The sequence below is a fragment of the Wyeomyia smithii genome, chromosome 2, assembly GCF_029784165.1.
Source record: "Wyeomyia smithii strain HCP4-BCI-WySm-NY-G18 chromosome 2, ASM2978416v1, whole genome shotgun sequence".
Lineage (NCBI taxonomy): Eukaryota > Metazoa > Arthropoda > Insecta > Diptera > Culicidae > Wyeomyia > Wyeomyia smithii.
The window spans coordinates 164,579,773-164,603,192 of NC_073695.1; the positions used below are offsets into that span (position 1 = coordinate 164,579,773).

Sequence of the window (23,420 nt, forward strand, 5' to 3'; positions counted from 1 at the left end):
CTGCTTTAAAAATACTCAATCGCTGTATAAGCATCTTTCGCGATTTTAAGAACGATTCATTATTTGGAATAACTTCGCCTCCAAAAAATTAAATTTTTCATTCCACGGTGTGGCAGAGGATTCTTGAAGCCATTTTCAAAGAAGTTTGCTCTGAAAGTTTCTTTCGGTGTCTGAAAACACGTCGCGATTAAAAAAAAACTCATAATTAAAAAAAAAACATTGCATAGGATTGCATAAAATCATGATATATCATAAACGCGCAAACATGCGCAAGTTTTTTTTTCTGGACGTGTTTAAGGACACTCGTATCTACTCAAAAATGAGTTTGTTTGGGCACAGAAACGTCCAGAACATAGAAAAAAACAATTTTGAAGCTCTATTCGAAAGGTAAAATATCCATAATTAGCAATGCAAAGTATGCAGTCAACAAGACACCAAACCCTCCATCAAAAATGTTCAAAACGTAATGCATACCTGTCATTTGAAGATCCGTATTTGAAACAGGCCGAATAAAATCACCTGTATTATAAATTCCACCAAAAAAATCACAAAACTTCGTATTCAAAATCTGCTTTGCTTTTGCCTTCTAGTTTGACAGCTGTTGTGAGCCAAAAACCAAACAAATTAAAGCAAAATAGTTGCTATGGGATACCCCCACTATCTATGAATCTAGTGGTATTAGTTATGGGGGTTCAATAATAATTTTGAGTTTTGCAATTTATTCCAACTTTTGCACTCAAATACCCCTATGTGCGGGGGTGAGATTGAGCCAAAACGGGAAATGTTTGTATGTTAAATTACTTAAGATTTCTTAAACCTAATACCTCAAATTCAATACTTTATGAAACGGGCCATATTAATTCACAAATTTAAATGGAATATAGATAATATCAGTGAACTGTTCCTCTTAAATAATATTTCAAAGTACAAGGAAAAACGTGCGCAAATAACGTTAGCCAAAAATGTCCCAGGGAAACCAACCCGATCAAGAAATCACATCAACTTACTGTTCATTTGGTACGCCAGGATGTCGTCTCCAATGTGGTGAGGGAATATTATGCATTGAACCTGTGTTGGCTCAGAAAATAATGTTTTTCTAAACTGTACTTTTTTCGAGCCCTTCTGGGGTGAGATTGTGCCAAGCTATAATGAACGGTACAATGTGCGGAATTCACATTCACGACAAAATTATATCAGTATACACCAAAATACTTGCATCGTTTACATAAAGTATGCTGTCTAGCTATAGTATTATTTGAAATAATGACTTAAAGCTTGAGAACAGTAAGCTAACAACTGTGAGGTGGAAATTTACAATAACTGATATTGCTTATGGAATGTAACAAAATGTTGTACACCTATTCTATATAAACTGACGACTTTTAAAACGAGGAAGGAGAGTTGTGGGTACGTTTCCAGCGGTTTTAAGCTTTCCAATGAAAAATATATATGTGGTCAATGACACATAATAATTGAAACGAAAAGTCTTCTCAGGCTTTATGTTCTAACGTTTTCCCTTTCTAAGCTACCTGGAGACGCCACTATGTGCATAGAGACTGTCTATAAACCACGTTCTCATAACTGGTTACTCCAGATATCGATTTGATCCAGTCATACTATTTTCTATGATTCATATGAAACGTAGTTTCTGGTCAACCCCCTACAGCCTCTCAATAGTCCACGTTGTTTATGATCGTCCTTATGCTTACTATTTTATCATGTTATCCATGTGAATTATTCGTAGATACACTACTGTTCATTTAACAGGTAATTAATTCAACTTTTTGTTTTTGGCACAATCTCACCCCCTCTATGGGTTCAGTTAATTTTAGCAAAATTATAGTTTATTGTAACTTAACCATTTTTGCGGCAGTCGTTAACTAAACATTTAAGTGTGCATTGATGTGATTTGGATCAAACTCATTGCCTAAATGTGTGCATTACAAGCTAAGAAACAAAAACAAATCCTTTTTTGGCACAATCTCACCCCGGCAGACGGTACTTAAACTTACGCACTTTTCTCAGAGATGGCTGAACCGATTTCCACAAAATTAGTGTCAATTGAAAGGTCCAGCTCATAACATCGTGATTCATGCGCCTGCGCCACACCCCGTTCTCTAGTTTGCCTTCGAGTATTGATCGCAGGATTCTACGCTCGAAGACCCCAAGCGCTCGTCGATCGGCCGCCTTCCACGTCCACGATTCATGTCCGTAGAGCGCCACCGGGAGGATCAGAGTCCTATAGAGCGCAAATTTCGTACGGATCTGTAGGCTACGGGACCTAAGCTGGCTACGCAATCCGTAATAAGCCCTATTCGCCGCCGCAATCCGCCTCTTCACCTCGCGGCTCACCTCGTTGTCACATGTCACGAGAATACCAAGATAAATAAATTCGTCGACCACTTCGAAAGTATCCCCATCCATCTCCACCGCAGCACCAACACCCGTAGAACTACCACGCTCTCTGCCAGCCACCATGTACTTCGTTTTGGCAGTGTTAATAGTGAGTCCAATTCTCGCAGCTTTCCTTTGGAGAGCCGTAAAGGCCTCCTCAACTGCTCTACGGTTAACACCAATTATATCAATGTCGTCCGCAAAGCCCAGAAGCATGTGAGACTTAGTGATGATGGTGCCGCTCCTCTGCACACCTGCCCTTCGTATCGCACCTTCCAAAGCTATGTTGAACAGCAAGTTCGAGAGCCCGTCACCTTGCTTCAGACCATCTAACGTCACAAACGCGTCCGAAAATTCGCCCGCTGTCCTGACGCATGATGTAAAACCGTCGAGCGTCGCACGTATCAGTTTTATCAGTTAAGTTGGGAAACCATGTTCTAGCTTTATTTGCCACAGCTCGTTGCGTTTCACTGTATCGTACGCACAGTGGGATGAAATCAAAAATAGTAGGACATTGGTGTTTGTGACGAAACGCATGGTTTTAGCGTTTCTTTATCTTCTAGAAAGTTTCTCAGTTTTATGAGTACTTTATTTTGACGGTAAATTTTTTTGATTAAGGGGGGTGTACACCAAAATTAAAAAAAATAACTTTTTTATTTCTCGATGAACTTGGTAACTTGCTTCTGAAACATTGTAGAACTAGCCATTACGAGTAAGTTTGTACAGCATTGGAAAATTCTATCTCTTAAACTGACAAATTCGTAAGGTGTTACAGTAATGCACCCCCTTATAATATGTTTTTGCGTGATGACACTCTTATCTTAATTTTGCCATTGTTCAAGTGTTCTACAAACTTCTAACTAAGATTAATTGTCACATTTTTTTAGAAGAAAGTGTATCGTTATCTCTTAATTTGGAGGAGTTATGTCTGGTTTTTGCATTTTCTTGACACACTTTTCAAGAGAACATAACTTGTGGAAAGGCAGATATTGGCAGCTACTTTCAGCTTCATTTCACTCGGATACTTATTCCCTCCAATTGTGTATATATATCGTACTGGAATCGAAGGGGATTGATAGTAATTTTTCGCAACTTTTTTGGATTTTGATTACACAGTGCAACAAAAATTGGCTTTTTTTCTGCCTTGGCTTCTATATATAATTTTTTTGTGTATTTTTATGCAAAACTGAATTTCCCCGAGTTTGAACATATTTCAACTTAAGAAGCAACAATGGCGGCATTTTGAATTTTTGAGAAACCGGTAATTTTTGTGTTTTTTTCAACGCCATTTTGTTTTGAGGCCAAATATCAAAACTCTAAGAGTTTGTCCACTTATTAGCATCTTTCTACCCATCTTTTGAAAAAAACAGATCTTATATCGGACAAAATCTGAGCTCAAAACGGTGATTCTACGAAACCGGGTTTGGCATAGTTTTAATATATTTTTCGAATGGTAGGTGTCTGATCAACGTAAAGCAAAATGTCGATTTTGCCCCAATTCCCCTACAATACTGAAATAGGTTTATCTGCTGACATTTAACGTAGACCAGACACCTACCATTCGATTTCTGAGACTGTTTTACTCAAAATAAGATATAATTTGACTACCACTTTAAGATAATAGCGAATTACCATTAATGCTCAAAAATAATCGATATTATTTTGCTTTGTGAAATATACTAAAACTATGCCAAAACCGGTTTCGTAGAATCACCGTTTCGTCCGTTTCAAGATCTGTTTTTTTTAAAAGATAGGTAAAACGATGCTAATATGTGGACAAACTCTTAGAATTTTGATATTTGGCCTCAAAACAAAATGGCGTCGAAAAAAACCACAAAAATTATCGGTTTCTCAAAAATTCGCCATTGTTGCCCTTTAAGTTGAAATATGTTCAAACTCAGGGAAATTTATTTTCGCATCAAACTTCATCAAAAAATCATACATAGGAGCCAAGGCAAAAAAATTTTTGCACTGTGTTATTTTTTAATCAACTTTATTTTAAATCAGACAATCGGTGCCCGTAAATGAGTAAGCCATGGACGTTTTATGATTTAACAGATGCTCGGAAATTTTAGCGAAGTGTTGGAATGTGTAACTTTGAAAATCTTTAATAAAAATTTGAAATTCATTACATTTCCATTTCGCATGAGCGAATCTGACTTAAACCAGACGTCAAATAATTCGGATTTTGTAAAATTACACATTTCAACACTTCGCTAACATTTCCGAGCATCTGTTAAATCATAAAAAGTCCATGGCTTACTTATTTACGGGCACCGATTGTCTGATTCAAAATAAAGTTGATTAAAAAATAATCAAAATCCAAAAAAGTTGCAACTTAACTCCCGAAAAATTACTATCAATCCCCTTCGATTCCAGTACGATATATATACACAATTGGAGGGAATAAGTATCCGAGTGAAATGAGGCTGAAAGGAGCTGCCAATATCTGCCTTTCTACAAGTTATGTTCTCTTGAAAAGTGTGTCATAAAAGTGCAAAAACAGACATAACTCCTCCAAATTAGGAGATAACGATACACTTTCTTCTAAAAAATGTGACAATTAATTTTAGTTAGAAGTTTGTAGAACACTTGAACAATGGCAAAATTAAGATAAGAGCGTCATCACGCAAAAACATTTTTTAAGGGGTGATTTACTTTAACACCTTATGAATTTGTCAATTTAAGAGATAGAATTTTCTAATGCTCTACAAACTTGCTCGAAATAGCTAGTTCTACAATGTGTCAGAAGCAAGTTACCAAGTTCATCGAGAAATAAAAAAGTTATTTTTTTTATTTTGGTCTACACCCCCCTTAATCAAAAAAATTTACCGTCAAAATAAAGTACTCATAAAACTGAGAAACTTTCAAGAAGACATCGAAACGCTGAAACCATGCGCTCCGTCACAAACACCAATGTCCTACTATTTTTGATTTCGTCCCACTGTGCGCCGCTCGAAAGTCTATAAACAGATGATGTGTCTGCAGGTTGTGTTCTCGAAACTTGTCGAGGATCTGTCTCAAGGTGAACACCTGGTCCGTTGTAGATCGCCCCACTCGAAAACCGCATTGGTATTCTCCAACAAAGGCTTCCTGCAACGGTCTCAGTCGCTGGAACAGGATACGGGAGAGAATTTTGTAAGCGGAATTGAGGAGGGTTATGCCTCGATAATTACTACACTCGAGTCTATGTCCCTTCTTGTAGATAGGGCATATGAGTCCTTCCAACCAGTCCGTAGGTAGTTGTTCCTCAGACCATACCCTTAGGATAATCTGGTGAATTGCACTACACAGCCGCTCGCTCCCAATTTTGAAAAGTTCGGCCGGTAAGCCGTCCTTCCCAGCGGCTTTGTTGTTTTTTAGCTCTTTGCAAGCTTTCTTCACCTCGTCCACTGTTGGTGGATCCACAGCTTGTCCGTCCTCCCCAATTTCTATCCTGTTCCCCTCGACGACTCTCCTCCCTTTCTCGCCGTTCAACACCACTTCGAAATGTTGCTTCCAACGCCTGGCCACCTGCGATTTATCGGTAATCAGGTTCCCCTCTCTGTCATTGCACATGGCAGGTACTGGCACGGTCCGGTTCCTGATTCCGTTGATCGTTCTATAGAAGCCCCTCGTGTCGTGCCTGGTGAAGCAATTCTCCGCCTCCGCGAGCACGCGATCGTAGTGCTCACGTTTCTTACGGCGATGAAGCCTTTTTTCGGCAGCTCTTGGCTCCCGGTATTTCTCCCGAATCTGACGCGTTACACGATGAGCTGCTACTAACGTGTTGGCGTAGGCTCGATTCTTCTCCTCCGTCACCTCTAGGCACTCAGCATCGAACCACCCACTACGCGTGGTTCCCGTTGTCATGCCTATCACTTCTCGCGCTGTTTCGCTGACCGCATCATGGATGTGCTTCCACTGCTCGTTCAGGTCCACTCCAGCTGGTCCACCGATCCGTCTATCAACTTTCCGAGTATACTCTGCAGCAACTCCTTCCGCTGATAACCTCTGGTTGTCCAGATGTATCTTCCTCGCCGATCTCGATTTAAATACATTGGACAACCGGGCGCGAATCTTGCCTACCACGAGATAGTGATCCGAGTCGATGTTTGGCCCTCGAAAGGACCGCACATCTATGACGTCTGAAAAGTGCCGGCCGTCGATCAGCATGTGGTCGATCTGGGAGCAGGCCTCGCCATTGGGGTGTCTCCAGGTGTGCTTCCGAATATTCAGACGTGCAAAATGGGTGCTACAGATGGCCATTCCTCTGGCCGCGGCGAAGTTCACTAGCCTCAAGCCGTTGTCGTTGGTGGTAGAGTGAAGGCTTTCCATACCAATAACGGGACGAAAGAACTCCTCTCGTCCGACTTGTGCGTTCGTATCTCCGATGACGATCTTTATATCGTGGAGCTCATAGAACTCCTCCTTTACGTCATCGGTTTTATCGTTTGTCGGCGCGTACACGTTGATAAGGCTGTAATTGAAGAATCTGCCCTTGATCCTCAATACGCATAGACGGTCATTAATAGGCCTCCACCTAATAACACGCTTCATTTGGTTTCCAAGTAGTACGAAACCGACGCCCCGTTCCGCTCTATCGCCGCCACTGTAGTAGATGTGATACTTGAAAGAAGTGCCCGCGGTCGGATCGACCGCCCGGAATTCACGTTCCCCTGTTTTAGGTCAACGCACCTCTTGTATGGCTGCTACCTCCACTTTTGCCTTCCGTAGCTCTCTGGCCAAGATGCCCACGCGTGCCGGTTCGAGCAGAGTCCTAACATTCCAAGTACCAAGTTTTCAATGGTTGTCCTTTTTCGTTTGCTTAGGTCCATACCGATTAATCCGATTCGTATCATTCTCTGGATTGTTCGTAGTATGTTTATTTTCAGCATGCTGCCTTACTAGGGCTGCGATGCCTAGTCTCGCGACGGGGCTGCCGTCTTGGGTGTAGCTGGCGAGACACCACATTTCATAGTTCAGCCGTCCGCTCCGGATCAGTCGCTGTTTTAGCCGCCCCTGACCTGGGGAACAGACGCTCAGGCAAGCTGCTCTCCAAGGAGAACAACTCCCCTTCCCTGTCAGCATACGACCAAGTTCCCACCGGATCATTGATCTTCCCTTGGTTGCTCGTATCCCAGTCGGTACCACGTGGAGGTAGGGATAGGAGTTGCTGGGCATTATGCTATGGACCACACTGGGGTCTATTTTGTGCCAACTAGTACGGGTGTACTGCTGGTACGCATTGCCCAGTCGTTTACCAACCTTTTTTTTTTTCACTATATATAATCGAATTTTATAGGGTATCGAACGTCTTCGTCAGTGGTTTTCTTCGGCCCCCTTTTGCATAAAATTGCTGCAGAAAAGCTACCGAAGAAAACCACTGACGAAGACGTTCGATACCCTATATAATCGAATCAGAGAAAAAAATAATGTTTTATATTTATTTTTCATAAATGATTTGTTGTTTTCGAATGAATAAGAAGAATTTTATTTTTGATTCATCCCCCTAATGCTTACGTGTCCTAAAATACAACTTTTGAAAGATTCACATACCTGTCAAAGGTAACCCTTGCATGCCCGGTGCAATTTTACATATTTTCGAAAAATTCTTTTAACTCAGTCAAAACTCAATCAAATTTGATCAAACAAGTTTCTAAGTAGCAAAAAAAAAGTATTGAATTTGTCTGAAGTAATCCTTTTTTAAGGGTTAATTACGTTAAATTTGGAGATGTGAGTAAAGTTTGATAAAAGCTAAAAAAATATAATTTTAAACAATGATTATTCCATACCATCAAAGTAGTAATACTGATGAATTCGCATGAAACCACATAGATTTTAATCTCATTGCTAGTTTTTGAGGTTATGCAACAAACCGAATTAAAATCGATCTAACGATGATCAAATGAGAGCAAATTTATCAAACTGCAGCTCGTAAACCAAAGTGAATAAATTTTAACCTAAAATAACGTTAATTTCGTTTCCAAACTAGCTGTGAATGATATTTTTCAGTTCAGAAATCATCGTTTATCATGAACATATCGAGAAAAAGCACATTTTTAATAGAATGTATGGATTTCGAGGGCGATCAATTTCACCCCATGTATCTCATAGTACCATATAGAATTCTTGAATTTATTTCATGAAATAGACGATAGAAAATTCACCAACAGCCAGAGACGTTTCTAGAGCACATACAATGTACATGAAGCTAGTTAATTGGAAAATGTTATGAAAATTGATCAATTTCACCCCGTTCCATGGTATATGTAGATTTGTCAACTTGTTTGTATTTAATTTCTCAAATTTTTAAGTTATTTTTTTTTAAATTTATTTTTTTCATTTTTTTTATTTTTGAAACTATTTTCATTAAGGTACTTTTGTTTAAGCATTTTTAGTAATTTTTATTTTTAATTTTTTTAAACAATTTTCAAAATTTATTTTTTTTCAATTTTTTTCAATTTTTTTCTATTTTTTTTCCCTTTTTTATCAAGCGTTACGTATTTTGTAGATATTCTCTTACGGTATATCAGCTCTAGATAAGTCATATTTGAAGTTCAAGAAAAAAATTTGTTTGCTTCTATATATAAAGCAAAGCCATTGGTGCTACATTCCGATTCGGAACTTGACCTTCTGTTTGTTATACACAGACTTCGCAGCCGACTGTTTAGTCTACAGGACACAATTGCGGGGCTAGCGCTACGATCCTACTGACACTAACAGTTTCTCCCGAGCCGAGACTCGAACCCACGACGACTGGCTTGTTGGGCCAGCATCGTACCTCGAGACCATCTGAGATCGGATGCTTCTATATATGAGCCGTTGCGGAACAGAGTGGTCTAAAGACCATTTTTTTAGAAAATGAGTTTTTTGCATAAACCGCATCTACTCAAGAAACTAAAGTTGGGAAATAAAGAAAATTTCGAAAAATCGAACTTTTAAGGTGATTTATACCGTGTTGAAATTTCGTCCGAAACAGTCTATGGTCTATGTACATAAATCGGTGTAATACTATCATGTAACACGTAACATGTAGCATATTACATGTGATAATAAACATGCCACTTGTTTCGTACATATCTCACGTGATATGTAACATGTTACACGAAATGTAACACGAAAAATATAACATGTAAAATATTACGTAATATGCAACATTTTGTGTTACATGTAATGTAACACGTGACATCTTGCATGTGACATGCTATATGTATCATATAACATGTGATACTAGCCATTTTATACGATTTACCGTCATTTTCTTTGTTGTTTACCAGGAGTGGCATTGCGCATTTCGTTTCGACTGATTTTTGTTCGTTTCGACCATATTTGACATTGCCGATTTCGATTCGAGCTCGGAACGAGTAGATGGCGTTTTATTGCAGTTGATCTTCGAGCAAAACTGGCATTACGTAATGGTTTGATCGAGCATTTTTTAGCTCGAAAGTGTTAAAAAATGGTCGATAAGTTGAAGACGTTCGTTTGTGCCTAAGTTTGTTGACTAAAACATAAATAATTTCAGTAAACATCTGTGGAGCGGAAAAACATTGATTTGGTAGGATCCACTAGCGAGTAGATTCAAAGTAGGGGTTAACTTTAACGGAGCAGGAATTGTACTAGTGCAGTTTGGAGGGAAATATTGTACTTAAAATAGGTTTGAGTGCTCCCCGCCTTATCTTGAAATGTTGACGAAACCATGCAAAAAAAATTCTTTTGCATCAGAAAATAACTAACTTTGTTTCATTTAATGTAAGCCTAATACTCATATCTTATTGTTTACGTCTTTGTATATTCCTATAACCATTTTCGTCACTAGAAGAATCGTAGAAAAACATTCAAAGATTAGTATTTTGTTTTAAGGACACATTTTATTACAAACGTGAAAAATACCAATCTCTAGGGGCAAGACCATATTGATATATGGCGGAATATTTCCAATATTAGATATTACAAAGTATTTATCGTTGCATTATTAGGCGTCGGTGTGATGTCAATGTGTCGGATAAACGATAAATATCAAAATGTATCAGCCGATATCGTATAATATTACCGAAATATTTTTCATGAAAATAAAGTTGTGCAGCCCCTAGACAAATCTGACATTTATTTTCGAGTCAATGTTTGCTCGCAAGAAACTGCAATAAAATTGGGGTGTCGAAAATAATACGCTATACCAACTCCACCTCGAAACGAGTTTGATTTCTCTCGATTCGAGTTACTCGAAGCGAAATCCGCAATGTCACCCCAGGTTTGTGTACATAGACCACTCTGTTCCGAAACGATTCGGGGATTCCAGTGAATATATATATGAAATCAGAGTGGTCTATGTACATTGGTAAGAAAAAATCACTTATTTCGCAAAGAAACTGTTAACTCTATTATTCCCATGGTAAACCATTTCATAACCTTTATATTAGAACATTTTGTTTAAAAGAAAAACAATATCCAGCCGCCCGTCTGGCATGTTCACTCTTCGTCTGCTATCGAATCTATTTCAGCAGTGCACACCGCGGCGTACTTTCCTGTATTCTCACTAGAGTGATTTACTACTCTTGTTTTGCTCAGCTGTAGTGTAAGCAGCAAGTGCTTTAGTTTTTTCACGAAACAAATAAAAGTGTCAGGCATAGAATGCATGCATCGCCCATGCTGGACATATAGTAAACGGTGAATATTCACTCTGCTCTTCTCACGTATTGAGGAGAATACCACCCACCCACATTCATTAGAATAACCTTGAACTGATGGTGGCCTCTACTTACATAGATACATGCTACAAATTAAAAAGGAAAAATATTACCCAATGTGAATTTTTCAGGAACCGGGATGATGCTCAGAGGCTAAGAACCAACACCATACTTGATTTCGAATTCGCAACTTCCGGTTTCTGGGAAACATTCTTAAATTGCCAAATACATTCCAATAAAGGTATATCCGCTCTTTGGGTTCTAGAATATGTGAAATTTGACGTAATATTTGTGCTAAAAATATGATATAAATGACTCTTAATGTCAAACTCTTTTATCTCGAGCAACGTTCGGGAACGTTTAAATAGTAAAACATCAAATTTACATGATGTTGAGGCCATATATTTTGATCAATGCAACAAGTTTTAAACGGTTTTTGGATTTTGTTTTTTCCCATAATATTTATCCCACATATCAAATTGTTATGATCTTTATTTCTTGTAAGTTTGAGAGACAACCTGTTCGTATAACATTAGTTTTGTTCAACAAAGTCGTTTAATTATTGAGATAATAGATTTTCGTTGTTTTTACAGTTTCATACATGACGGATGAAGTAAAAGTCCAATTTAGTCAAATGTTAGGGGAACCTATATAGTAAATAAACTTTTCATTTGACACTAAGATTGTTGAAATCAGTCCAGCCATCTTTGGGAAAACGAGTGAATTTGAAAAGTCTTCGGAACACGTTTCTTTCCATAACGTTTGAACCACACCTTTAATTATTATAAAATTATAAGCTGGGAGGGCAGAAACGACGCTTAATTTCGAACACTTTTATCCCGAGCAACGTTCAAATAGTAAAAGCAAAGCCTTGGTGCTATATTTCGATTCGGAACTTGACCTTTTGTTTACTATACACAGACTTCGCAGCCAACCTTTAAGTGTTCAAGACAATTGCGGAGCTAGCGCTACGATCCTACTGACACTAACAGTCTCTCCCGAGTCAAGACTCGAACCTACGACGACTGGCTTGTTAGGCCAGCATCGTACCTCGAGACCACCTGGGGGGGCAGGTTCAAATAGTATAACATCAAAATTTAAAAGATGTTGAGGCCACATATTTTGATCAATTTGTTAAGAAATTTATTAATTGTATGTTCGAGACACAACCAGGGTTGCAAATTTTCACTGTCAGTGATAGATCATCAGTTGAAACTGAAAACTACGAATATCAGTTTCAACACGAATGTGCTGAAACTAATAATTGCTTTCAGCTCTAATCAGTTGACTGTGATAATGCTGACTGGCAGAATTACTGTGATTACGCATACGCTATGCTACTCTAGCGATGTTAATGCGATGTAGGATAAAGATGTTTACCTAGGGTATCGAACGTCTTCGTCAGTGGTTTTCTTCGGCAGTTTTTCTGCAGCAATCTTATGCAAAAGGGGGCCGAAGAAAACTACTGACGAAGACGTTCGATACCCTACTATACATTAGAGATTAGTTTTCTGTTTTTTTATTCTATCCAGTAGGAAAATTCGGTAGTTTCATACTAGAAATTATATCATATCAGGGAATTTTTTAATCAAAGGTTAAAACCCTTATTTCGTTTACTTTTCTAATAATTGGTCACTTATTTCGTTTCTTGTCCACCAACTTTTGGTCACTATGTATGTGATCACATTTTCCCCAATTGTCATTTTTTTGATCAATTTAGTCACGAAAATCACCACATAAGTTGGCATTGCTGACCGCTACCATTTCTAATACTAGGATTGCTCCATTTCAATTGATTAGTATATGACGAAAGCATTTATACCAAAAAATTTAAACTGAGCCACACCTTCAATACATCGAATTCTGCCAAAGGTAGCTTATATAGAAAACAGTGAGTGCAAGTTATCTTTACAGTACGGTATTTACAACAGTGACGTTATTATGGGAACATGGTACACATGTGACTTGAAACAGTAATTTGAAATAGGTTTTAAAACTAATGAAATATAGAGTAAATATGAAGAACTGAATATAACATCATAAAAAATAAAAATCTCTTTAAAAATAAACTCCTCCCGAAACATATCCAATAAATATACCTATCAATACGTGTTACTATAGTTTAAAAATAAAATATTTCCAAATCCAAAACAAAAAATTTAAAATTTACGTAAACAACAACCTTCTAAAGCAAGGCTTTCAAAACATTTAATTTACGTACGTTCGCAGTTTTATCTAAATTGATATCACATGACGGCAGTTTGAACGAGACAGCTGCGAAAATATTTTCATTATTTGCACAGTGAATACATCAGAAAAAATCGCAGTCGAATGAACATGTGAATAACCATTAATAAACTATTAAAAAAAATTTGATACATGCTATTTAATTAATAATTGTATTGAGTGACGCAGAGAGTAAAAAATCAATCAAAATTAATACTTAATTAAAGTGGAAGTTTATCGAGTGCAAATTTCATCGTTTTTTATGTTGATATCATTTTACAGTATTTTTTTACCACAATGATAATTATATTCTTTTCAACTTACTTGAAATAAATATAAGAAAAGCATCTTATTTATTTATTTAAATTTCTTAGAACTCAATTATAAACACAAGATGTTGAAATACTCCGCAATTCGGTTCAGAAAATCTCTGAAAACAACGATCCAAAGTGCCGTTTATACACAGTACACCGTTCATATTCGTGTATGTGTGCTTATGCTGTGCCGGAATGATCGTGTGCGAAGTGGAACCTGCCGCACAAGATTATCGCGGTTTCAAAATTGAGACAGCCAGCGCAGAGCCGCTTAGTTTATCTGTGTTTCTCGAGCTGTTAATATGTTAGGTCGCGTGTTAGGTGTCGAAGCGGTCATCTTCTAAAACCTTATTCGTCTACTACACATCTTCATCATCGTGATAATTCGGCTTTTGTAATCTTCGACTGATAGTCCTAGCCTGAGATGATTCTTAGTGTTTTTAGCTAGCATAGCTGTACGTTCTCGGAAATCTTTATTCGGAATAGCAGCAATCGCATGGCATAATTCTTATTATTATAACCGAAAAAGATAAAATGTGTTTTAGTAACTGAAGATATACGTGGATTAAAACGTGATTTGTTGATTGATGCATTTGCGCGTAAATTTCAATATAGAGGAAATGCTTCCTTTGTCCGATTAATTTGTTGAGGCTGCTTCGTGAATGTGATGCAGCTGGAGGTGGAATAGGCTGATTAGCTTTTTGAAGTCATCAGATAAAGTTCAAGTTTGGCGTGCTAGTTTATGGTCGTTCAGCTTCAATGGGATGTTATTCTTTCGTGTTCAAGTGAATAAAGCGGTGCTCACAATTTATTGTATACAGTCAAAGCTTACAAAAACATGTAATGAAACATAATTTGTAACCATATGCATTCTTTAACTGTTTTTCTATATATTTAGTTTAATTAAACGTAAATTTTGGCAATTCAATTTTTTTATGCGTCAAAAATCAATGTTTATCAATATTTTGACAAACTCAAAATAACACAAATATCAATTTGTAGGGTATGAAAATTAAAGATTAGATTTATTTCTTTTACCAGAACTGTGTTTTTTGGTAAATTTACACTCCAACCGATTAAATCTTGGATTCAGTAGAGCTTTAAATGCGAGTATTTTTAACATACTCGAAAATATTCTGAATAAATTCTGACTATTCAAAAAAACGCGTTTCAATACCTTCTAGTTTCATTGTACTGAAATTGCATATTTTAAAATATTTTTTCAAAGCCGTGTCTGCAAGATTTAGTTTGTGTTTCTGAGCATTCGCTTAAGTTTCCAAATACCTGTAATGTGAATAAATGATCTATGTAACGTATGCAGAAAAATTCCATTCTTATAAAGTTTCTAGTTTTATACAAACATTTGGTTAGCAAATATACCATAGATGTTTGTGGAATCAAAGTAAAATACTGGAATAACTTTTTATATGTTTTCCAATTTGTTGTACGCTCGTTGTCGTAATATTCTTTCAAAATCATTTCCTTTTTCTTTGTTTGAGGGATTTTACACAAAACCTTATATTTTGACGAGCTGAGAAAACAGAGTATTTTGTAAATTGTTCATTGTATCTTAATATAATTCTATTTTAATCATCATTTTAAGTTGGTAATGTATTTAATATCATTGCTTATTTTCGAAACATAACTCTTTGATTTTGCTGCGCACACGCACACATAAAACATGTGTATATGCCAATTGAAACTCAAAGGACATAAAGGAATCATCGCATTGAATGACGCTTCTACGACGACATTCAAGCCTTTGTAACCGTATCAATCCATAGATTTACAAATATACACAACGATGAATAATAACGTATCGTTTAACAAATATAACAATTCGTGATTATCAACTATCTCAAGTATCATCAAGTATCATGACCGAGAGAAAGTCTCTCATCTCCGGTTTGGCAGTCACCTAAACGAAAGTTTCACTTGTCTTGGGTGATGTCATCTAGTACCAAATGAGTCGATGGATTCGCATTTAAATACCAACAAGCAATTGAAAAGAGGTTCGTCTCAATATTGCAGCATTGAAATTTCGACTATCTGCCCAAAGGAATGAGCCGAATTATTGTGACTAAGTTAGAATTACTGCAATGTGTGCAATGAACAAATACTGTGTGTGGCTCCAATATATAAACTGTCTCGTACCAGATGGATTTGAATGGCTAATTAGTCTTTTAAACTGTTCAGCCTAATAAAGTTTCAGTTACCAATTTGAAAACCAATGTATTTGTTATGAAAAACGGCATTCAATTATATTTCTTTTAGCTGTTCCCATTTATCATCTATTACATCTCTAACAAATTAATGTTTACGAAAAAACGTGGGGGCTTACAGATCTGCGCACATGCAATCAGTACAATAGATTCTCGCATATCTTCAGTTCAAAAATCGAGCCTAATGAAAAACACTCAGAGAAGAAATAACCAAACAAAAACTGATTTAATACAGCTGGCACTTTGCAAAGTTGTGTGATGTTAAGAAAAAAGAAAAAGACTTTGAGACCAGAACAACAAAGTCAATGTATTTGAAAATAAAGTATCTTTAGCAGACGCTGGCATAGTTGTATACCATAAACTATGCAGAACTTCGGCTACAAAGAGGGACCCATCAAGTCAAAACTACAACGAGCGACGCGAGCAACCAGTGTGGTTGAGAACGGTATTCTGCCGTTGATGATGACTTCGAAGTGAGTTTTTTTTTTCTTTCAATTAAACACCGAAGAGATCGAGATAGAGAGTTGGTTTATTTCAAATGTTCAGGTTACCGCCGCTGAGAAAAGTAAGTTTTAATCCAACAAACTGCTGAGTTCCGATGTGATCCGGTTTTAACTAGTATTTGCTTGACAAATATGATTTGAATAGAATGTGGGGTTCACTTGTTTTCTTCACGCATTCAACTTCAAACCATAAATTATTTTGATGTAATCAATAGGCCTCAATTTATTATGATTCCGTTAATTTTAATAACGTTTTTCGCGAGAGTGTTGAACACTCAGCTCAACAAATTTTCGTATATCTTAATTGGTCAGAAACATTTTTTGGGATATTTTAGTAGTCGTATTTCTGGGTTTTGAGCCTGCGTTTCATTATACCGTGGTGGAATGAATTTTACTTGAAAAATTGGACACAACATAAGCACGTAATGTTCGTGAAACAATATTTTTATCCTAAATGTGCTCTTTAATGATAGTGGAACATAACCAAGGTAAACAAGCTCATGCGAGGACTATTTTGTGGAAAAAAATTATATTGGATATTTGAGAATTGCTCGGAATTACATAAAAAGTTCAACATCAGTTAGATAATACCGTAAACTTCCATCGGTACCTACTTATATCCTCGTGACAAATGATTCGTTTGCTTTATTTTCGTTACTACAGCTGATGTTTAGCAAGAGCTATATTGCCGCGCATAGTAAGTCCGTACCATTTGCATTTTCACCAGAATTGAGTTTATAAGCGGAAATGGTAGCTAATTTTGCATAGTGTTATAATAATAGATTAATTTATTTAACAACTTTATTCTAAAAAACTTCGGGAAAACATCCAAACATGCTGTCCCATGCCGTAAGAAGCAGTGTTATGAAATTATATAAAATCACGTATATCTCAGGTTCACTAAAAATGCAAATGGGACTGACATGCTATGCGCGGCAGTACACCGACCCAAACTAATAAAAAAAAATCTTTTCGTTTCAATTCGGATCGTTATTTTTTATCGCTTGATTTGTTCATTTTTGGAAAAGAAGAATATACTTACAAACCGCATCTCAACGTCTGTTGGGTGTGTGGGCAATACTCGTTGATGGCAATTATTTAACGCAAATTCAAATATTAATGTTAAACATATTTGTACGTACAGTATTATTTTTATAATTACTTTTTGTTTGATATTTACAACCCACGAATTTAGTGTTTTGTGTATCTTGTATAATTACGTGCACTCATGAGATATAAACCTTTTTTGATTGTTACACTCTAAGTTTTATTATCGGTCTAAGCTGTCTAAGATGGAGAGCGACGCGGATAGGAATCAGTTGAATGAAATGGCTGCTATTTGACGGACAGTCTAACGCTAAATGATCTGACGTATTCGTGATATGCTACATATGCATAAGTATTCCGCAACTTACATAAGCGGTATCGATAACATCATTTTTCATAAAAAAAATATAATTCGCTTCTAAATGAGTCTAATTGAAAAATACAATAAAGAATGAAGTATATTTAGGAGTAACCGATGTGTATGTGAATGGAGAACTATTCACTAAAATAGAGAACTATACACATCGGTTACTTCTGTAATCCACGTATACACTAAAGTCGCGTATAAAAATCCGCGTAAATTCCGAAGTCCGCGTAAAAACGTGTAAATTTCGGAATCCACGTGAAAAATACAAATATCAAACAAAAAGTAATTAATTCCGAAATCCGCGTAAAAAAAAACTATATTTGTTAAAGGTTTTCAATTATTCCTGCGAAATAATTTCGAACGAGAATCAATAGTAGAGTTATTTTCACCTCGAGCTGAACATCGAGGAAAAAAGTATAAAAAAGGGTAGGCCAAATCAGTAAGGGGCCATCCACATACCACGTGGACAGCTTTGGGGGGAAGGTCTGTGTGATGTCCACGGTCCATACAAAATTTTTAGAATATATATGGGCAGTTGTCCACGGGGGGGTTAAAATCGTATAAAAACTGTCCACGTGGTATGTGGATGGCCCCTAATAGGATCGAGAGAACTCATCGGACACTTCAAATTAAAGATTTGAAAATAAAAAGAACATGCCGCGCAATAACGGCATTTATAGGAAATCTGCGTAAAAAAGAACGCGTAAATTTCGAAATTCGCGTGAAAAAAAACCCGCTAGGCTCCAAAATCCGCGTAAACTCCGAAATTCGCGTAAATTCCGAAATCCGTGTATATAATTCCAAAAAAAATCAAAGGGCAACTCTCTCATTTCGATCTTTTTATAACCTATGATGAAGCATTTTAAATATGTAATTTATATTCAGGCTCAAGACCCTGTCCGTAGGCGGTAATGTCCGCTGGCGAAACGATCCTGAAGCAATAGCTGGCGGTGCTCTTCCTGGGGCAGACTTTGAATACATGCAGGTTGGACCATCTCCTCCGGCTGAAGGAGCCCCAAATTTGTATGACAGCTTTGAGGAACCAAGTCCAGATGCGACAATATGCATTTGTAGTGAAACTATAAGAAGTTCTCTCATGGAACAGCTGCGTTCTGCATCGGGACGAACAATTCTATTGGAGGATATTGATTCTGGTGCGACTAAAGAGTGTAACGTTCGTGCTATTTACGCAGATGCTTCAATTGTAGAAAAAAATATCAGCTTTTTATGGTCGGCTTACCTAAATCGTGTAGATTTATTAGAAGGTTTGATTGATTGTGGATCAGAACTTATGTATTATGATAGCAATGGTCTGACAGCCCTACATTTAAGTGCGTTTAGCGGTGGTATAGATTGTACAAATTTTCTTATTAAAAAAGGTGTTGAAGTTAACGTGCAACCGAAATGTTTTACACCGCTGCATTGTGCAGCCCTTGGAAATTCTGTGGAGACTGCTAAAATTTTGATAAACAACGGTGCTAACCTGAACATACCTACAAATAAACAAAATAGTGAAGAGTCGCTGCTGCATTGTGCTGTGCGTTCCAATGCTTTAGAATGTGTGAAAGTGTTCATTGCAGAAGGTATAGATGTAAACATGTTGGATAAAAACGGTACAAACCCCATTCATTTGGCAGCCGACCTAGGTCATATTCAATGTTTGCAAGCATTGTTAGACTGCCCAAAAGCAGACCCAAACATGAGAGTACAAGCTCGTGACAAAGAGACTACTGCTCTTCACTTGGCTGCCGATGAAGGGTATTTGGAATGTGTAACATTGCTGTTATCAAAGGGTGCTGATGTCAAAGTTAAAAATTATCGTGGGTTTACAGCATTACACTTGGCAGCACGAGCGGCTAGCGTAGAATGTGTTGAAGTTCTACTTAGAATGGGAAATGCTGATCCAAATGCTGAAGATGCTGATCATCGAACGCCTTTGCATGCTGGCGTTAGCAAATCCGATACATCGTTTGACATACTAGAGATTTTGATCTCATGGGGAGCTAATGTCAATCATAAGGACGTATATGGCTTTACTGCGCTACATTTGGCAGCATTAGATGGATTGGCGCATTGTGTTGAAATGTTACTGTTTCATGGTGCAGATGTTACCACGAAATCTAAAAAGGGCACATCCGCTTTGAATGTAATTATGAGAAAAACACCGGCATCGCTAGCTATGATTAATCATAAATTGGATGCAGCGATTACTCTGACTCATTCACAAGATTCTTCCAATCGCGAAGTAGAGCTGGAGCTAGATTTTAGAAGTATTCTTCAACATTGTCACCCAAGAGAAATCAGCTATCTAAATACTTTTGTTGACGAGGGCCAGAAGGAAATTCTACAGCACCCCCTTTGTTCTGCGTTCCTCTACATCAAATGGGGCAAAATCAGAAAATATTACATTGCTCGTTTATTGTTTTGTTTCACGTTTGTGCTTTTTCTAACGCTATATGTTTTAACGGCACTTGCTCATAATTGCTACAATGGCAGTAAAGATATGAAAGAAACCATACAAGAACAAGAGTTGTGTCAAAAACAATCCATTTTGGGAGACATGCTTCGAAACAATCCATTTGTAATGGAAATGCAATGGATGGTTCTAGTTGCTATAACTATCGTTGAAATATGCCGGAAAATATATGGAATGACCGGATATACATCTTTTCGTCGGTACGTCACACAAGCAGAAAATGCTATTGAATGGTTCATTATTGTGAGCGTTTTTGTAATCTCCTACATCTACACAAAGCGTACATATACCTGGCAAAACCACATAGGTGCCTTCGCTGTTCTGCTTGGCTGGACAAACCTAATGTTGATGATCGGTCAGTTGCCTGTGTTCGGAGCATATGTCGCAATGTACCGAAAAGTGCAGGTTGAATTCGCAAAACTCTTTATGGCTTACTCTTGCATGCTAATTGGATTCACAATTAGTTTTTGTGTAATTTTTCCGTCCTCGTCATCATTTGCTAATCCATTCATGGGTTTCATAACAGTATTAGTAATGATGACCGGTGAACAAGACTTAGAATTATTGATCAATGATCCTGATGGAAAAGATCCGCCGTTTCTGCTTGAAATTAGTGCACAAATTACATTTGTATTGTTCCTTTTGTTTGTGACGGTTATCCTGATGAATCTTTTGATTGGAATTGCTGTTCATGACATTCAGGGCCTAAAGAAAACGGCCGGTTTGTCGAAGCTGGTTCGCCAAACCAAGCTAATTTCATATATTGAATCTGCCCTATTTAATGGCTGGTTGCCGAATTGGTTACGGAGTCTGTTGCATTACACAGCGTTGGTATCACCACAAGCTTACCGCGTGGTGCTTAGCGTTAAACCTCTTAACCCTGGTGAGAAACGACTTCCTAGAGACATCATGATGGCAGCATATGAGGTTGCAAAACTTCGAAAACATCTTGGTCACACCATATCAAACCGCAACACAAACGCAACATTTTTCAATTTTAAGAATAAACTTGAGCCAACAAGCACAAGTGCAATGACGATGGACCGTTCAGGTGATTCTGATTGTGGATTTGAAACGGCCAGCATTTGCACTCTCACAACAAAAATCGACGAAAATGCGGAAAAAATTGAACGGTTGAAAAATGAAATTCGTGATTTAAAAACTACACTACTACAAAATCAACACGTGTTAGAACAACTGTTAGACATACTAACCGCGAATAATTCGCAAAAATACCGAAACGCGGCTGAAAAAAGTAATAAGATTAAAAATGATGAATAGAACGTGTGCAGTCTAGTGTAATAAATAGCCTGGAATAGGAAATTGCCAGCTGCGACTATTGTGATTATTTAATTGTAAAAAACTGCTGAAGAACGAGACAGATTAGTTATGATAATTTTAAGGCCACAAGGTACAGTTTCTGTGCAATGTGAATTTTCCCAGTCCAATAATGACTAAAACGCAGTGTGAAAACTGTTATACTTTTGGTAGTAAGAGCAGAATAATACATGGCTGCAATCAATTGTTGTTTACGACACATTGATTCCAATTATTCTGGTAAATTTGATATACTGTTTTGTCGCCCATCGTTTTCTTTTAAATATTTAATTGGTTTAAGGCTTGTATCGCGTTGTAATGCAATACTAATAGAAATAGTATTTTCATAAGAAGTAAATTGACATTATTAACATTATTATAATCATTCTAGTAACAAAGAAATAACATTCATCAATGTAGTTCATAACAATTTTACCGTAAACTTTTATCTTAAAAAAGTCTTGTTATAAATAATGAGCAAATAGCTATGAATTATTCTGCGATTTTGGATAATTACTTGTTATTAATTCGCATCTAACTATTGATATATCGAAATATGCCCAATTGATTGCAGCAGATTGTGGTAGAAGCATAAACTACAAAACATTCGTCTCTTACTATCGAAAGGGTGGAAAATAGGCTAAAACAGTGACAATCAGGCCATAAAAGTATAAAAGTTTGTGATAATAATGTATTAGAAAAATGTTGTAGTTTTTCTGCCAATCATAGAAATCTGATTTCGCACTGGCCCTTTGACTAGAACTAAACAAAAGTGTACCTATTCAATATATATATATATATATATATATATATATATATATATATATATATATATATATATATATATATATATATATATATATATATATATATATATATATATATATATATATATATATATATATATATATATCATTTTATCAAGTCTGAAACGAGTTATTTCATTTTCTTTAATTTTTCTGATATTTTTTCATAGTGCTTTATCAAATTGTGCAAATTACTAACTAACGAAAATATGGAATAATGAGAACTAAAAGAAAGCTTTTACGCACATTTCGCAAAGAAATGCAATGCAATGATAGGTTTCAAACAACAGTTTTTCATTTTCGTACAGGTTTAACTAGAAGGTTTCCGAATTAGAGGAAATAAAATGCTGGTAGATTGTATGATAATATGAACAAATAAATTATATGAACTATCAATGCTTTCAAACGATGTACAAATTTTTATGTTATTTTATAATTTTTATGATACATTTAACAGCATTGTTATACATTTTACAATAAATGCATACACTAGCATCAATCACAGCTGTGGTATATGGTCCACGTGGCTCTGTGGCTAGCGATGTCGATCAGCTAGCTCTCCCAGACGGTTGTGATATCTGTTCGATTCCCGATCAAGTCGAGGATCTTTTCGAGCTAGAAATTTTCAGCACTGGGACACGGTGTGTCGTTGTTCTTATCTTACACATGCAAAATGTGCTGAAAACAATATCGATAACGAATTCTCTCAACTAATAATAATCGAATTGATCTGATCGAGACCGCATTAAGCCCCACACGCTAGCGTGCGATATTGTTTTTTTTTTCAATCGCAGCTGCTAACAAACGGTCTGTGTCAGTGGAGAATGCAACAGAACCTTCCCGTCCCAACAAATCAACTAAAGTGCTTTCATGAACTGAACCTAAAAAAACCTAATGCCCTTGTATTTCTAAATCAATTTAATTACCTGCATTTAGAATATAATTCAAATGGATGTCTTGAAGAAAAACGTGTGGAAGTTGTACCATTTTATAAATCTAGTCAAGATTTCATATTTTTATAAGAAAAAAAAAATCTCCGAGTTGGTCTCGAGGTACCTTGCTGGCCTAACACGCCAGTCGTC

The 23,420-nt window shown here is 36.7% G+C and overlaps 2 protein-coding genes across 16 annotated transcripts in view; both read left to right on the forward strand.

The window, feature by feature from the left end:
- The window catches only part of LOC129720740 (28S ribosomal protein S9, mitochondrial), a 96,814-nt gene that overhangs the window by 39,093 nt on the left and 34,301 nt on the right, over positions 1–23,420 (forward strand). The window lies entirely within an intron of this gene.
- LOC129720738 (transient receptor potential channel pyrexia) lies at positions 13,864–22,325 on the forward strand. 14 transcript variants are annotated; one of them, XM_055672396.1, is made up of 3 exons: positions 13,864–13,994; positions 15,990–16,295; positions 18,625–22,325. In XM_055672396.1, the coding sequence occupies exons 2-3, from the start codon at positions 16,186–16,188 to the stop codon at positions 21,494–21,496; spliced, it is 2,982 nt and encodes a 993-aa protein (XP_055528371.1). In that variant the 5' UTR covers positions 13,864–13,994; positions 15,990–16,185; the 3' UTR covers positions 21,497–22,325. The 14 variants fall into 14 exon arrangements, with proteins under 14 accessions (XP_055528371.1, XP_055528368.1, XP_055528370.1 ...); XM_055672393.1 differs by having other exon boundaries at positions 13,866–14,440; XM_055672395.1 differs by having other exon boundaries at positions 13,866–14,055.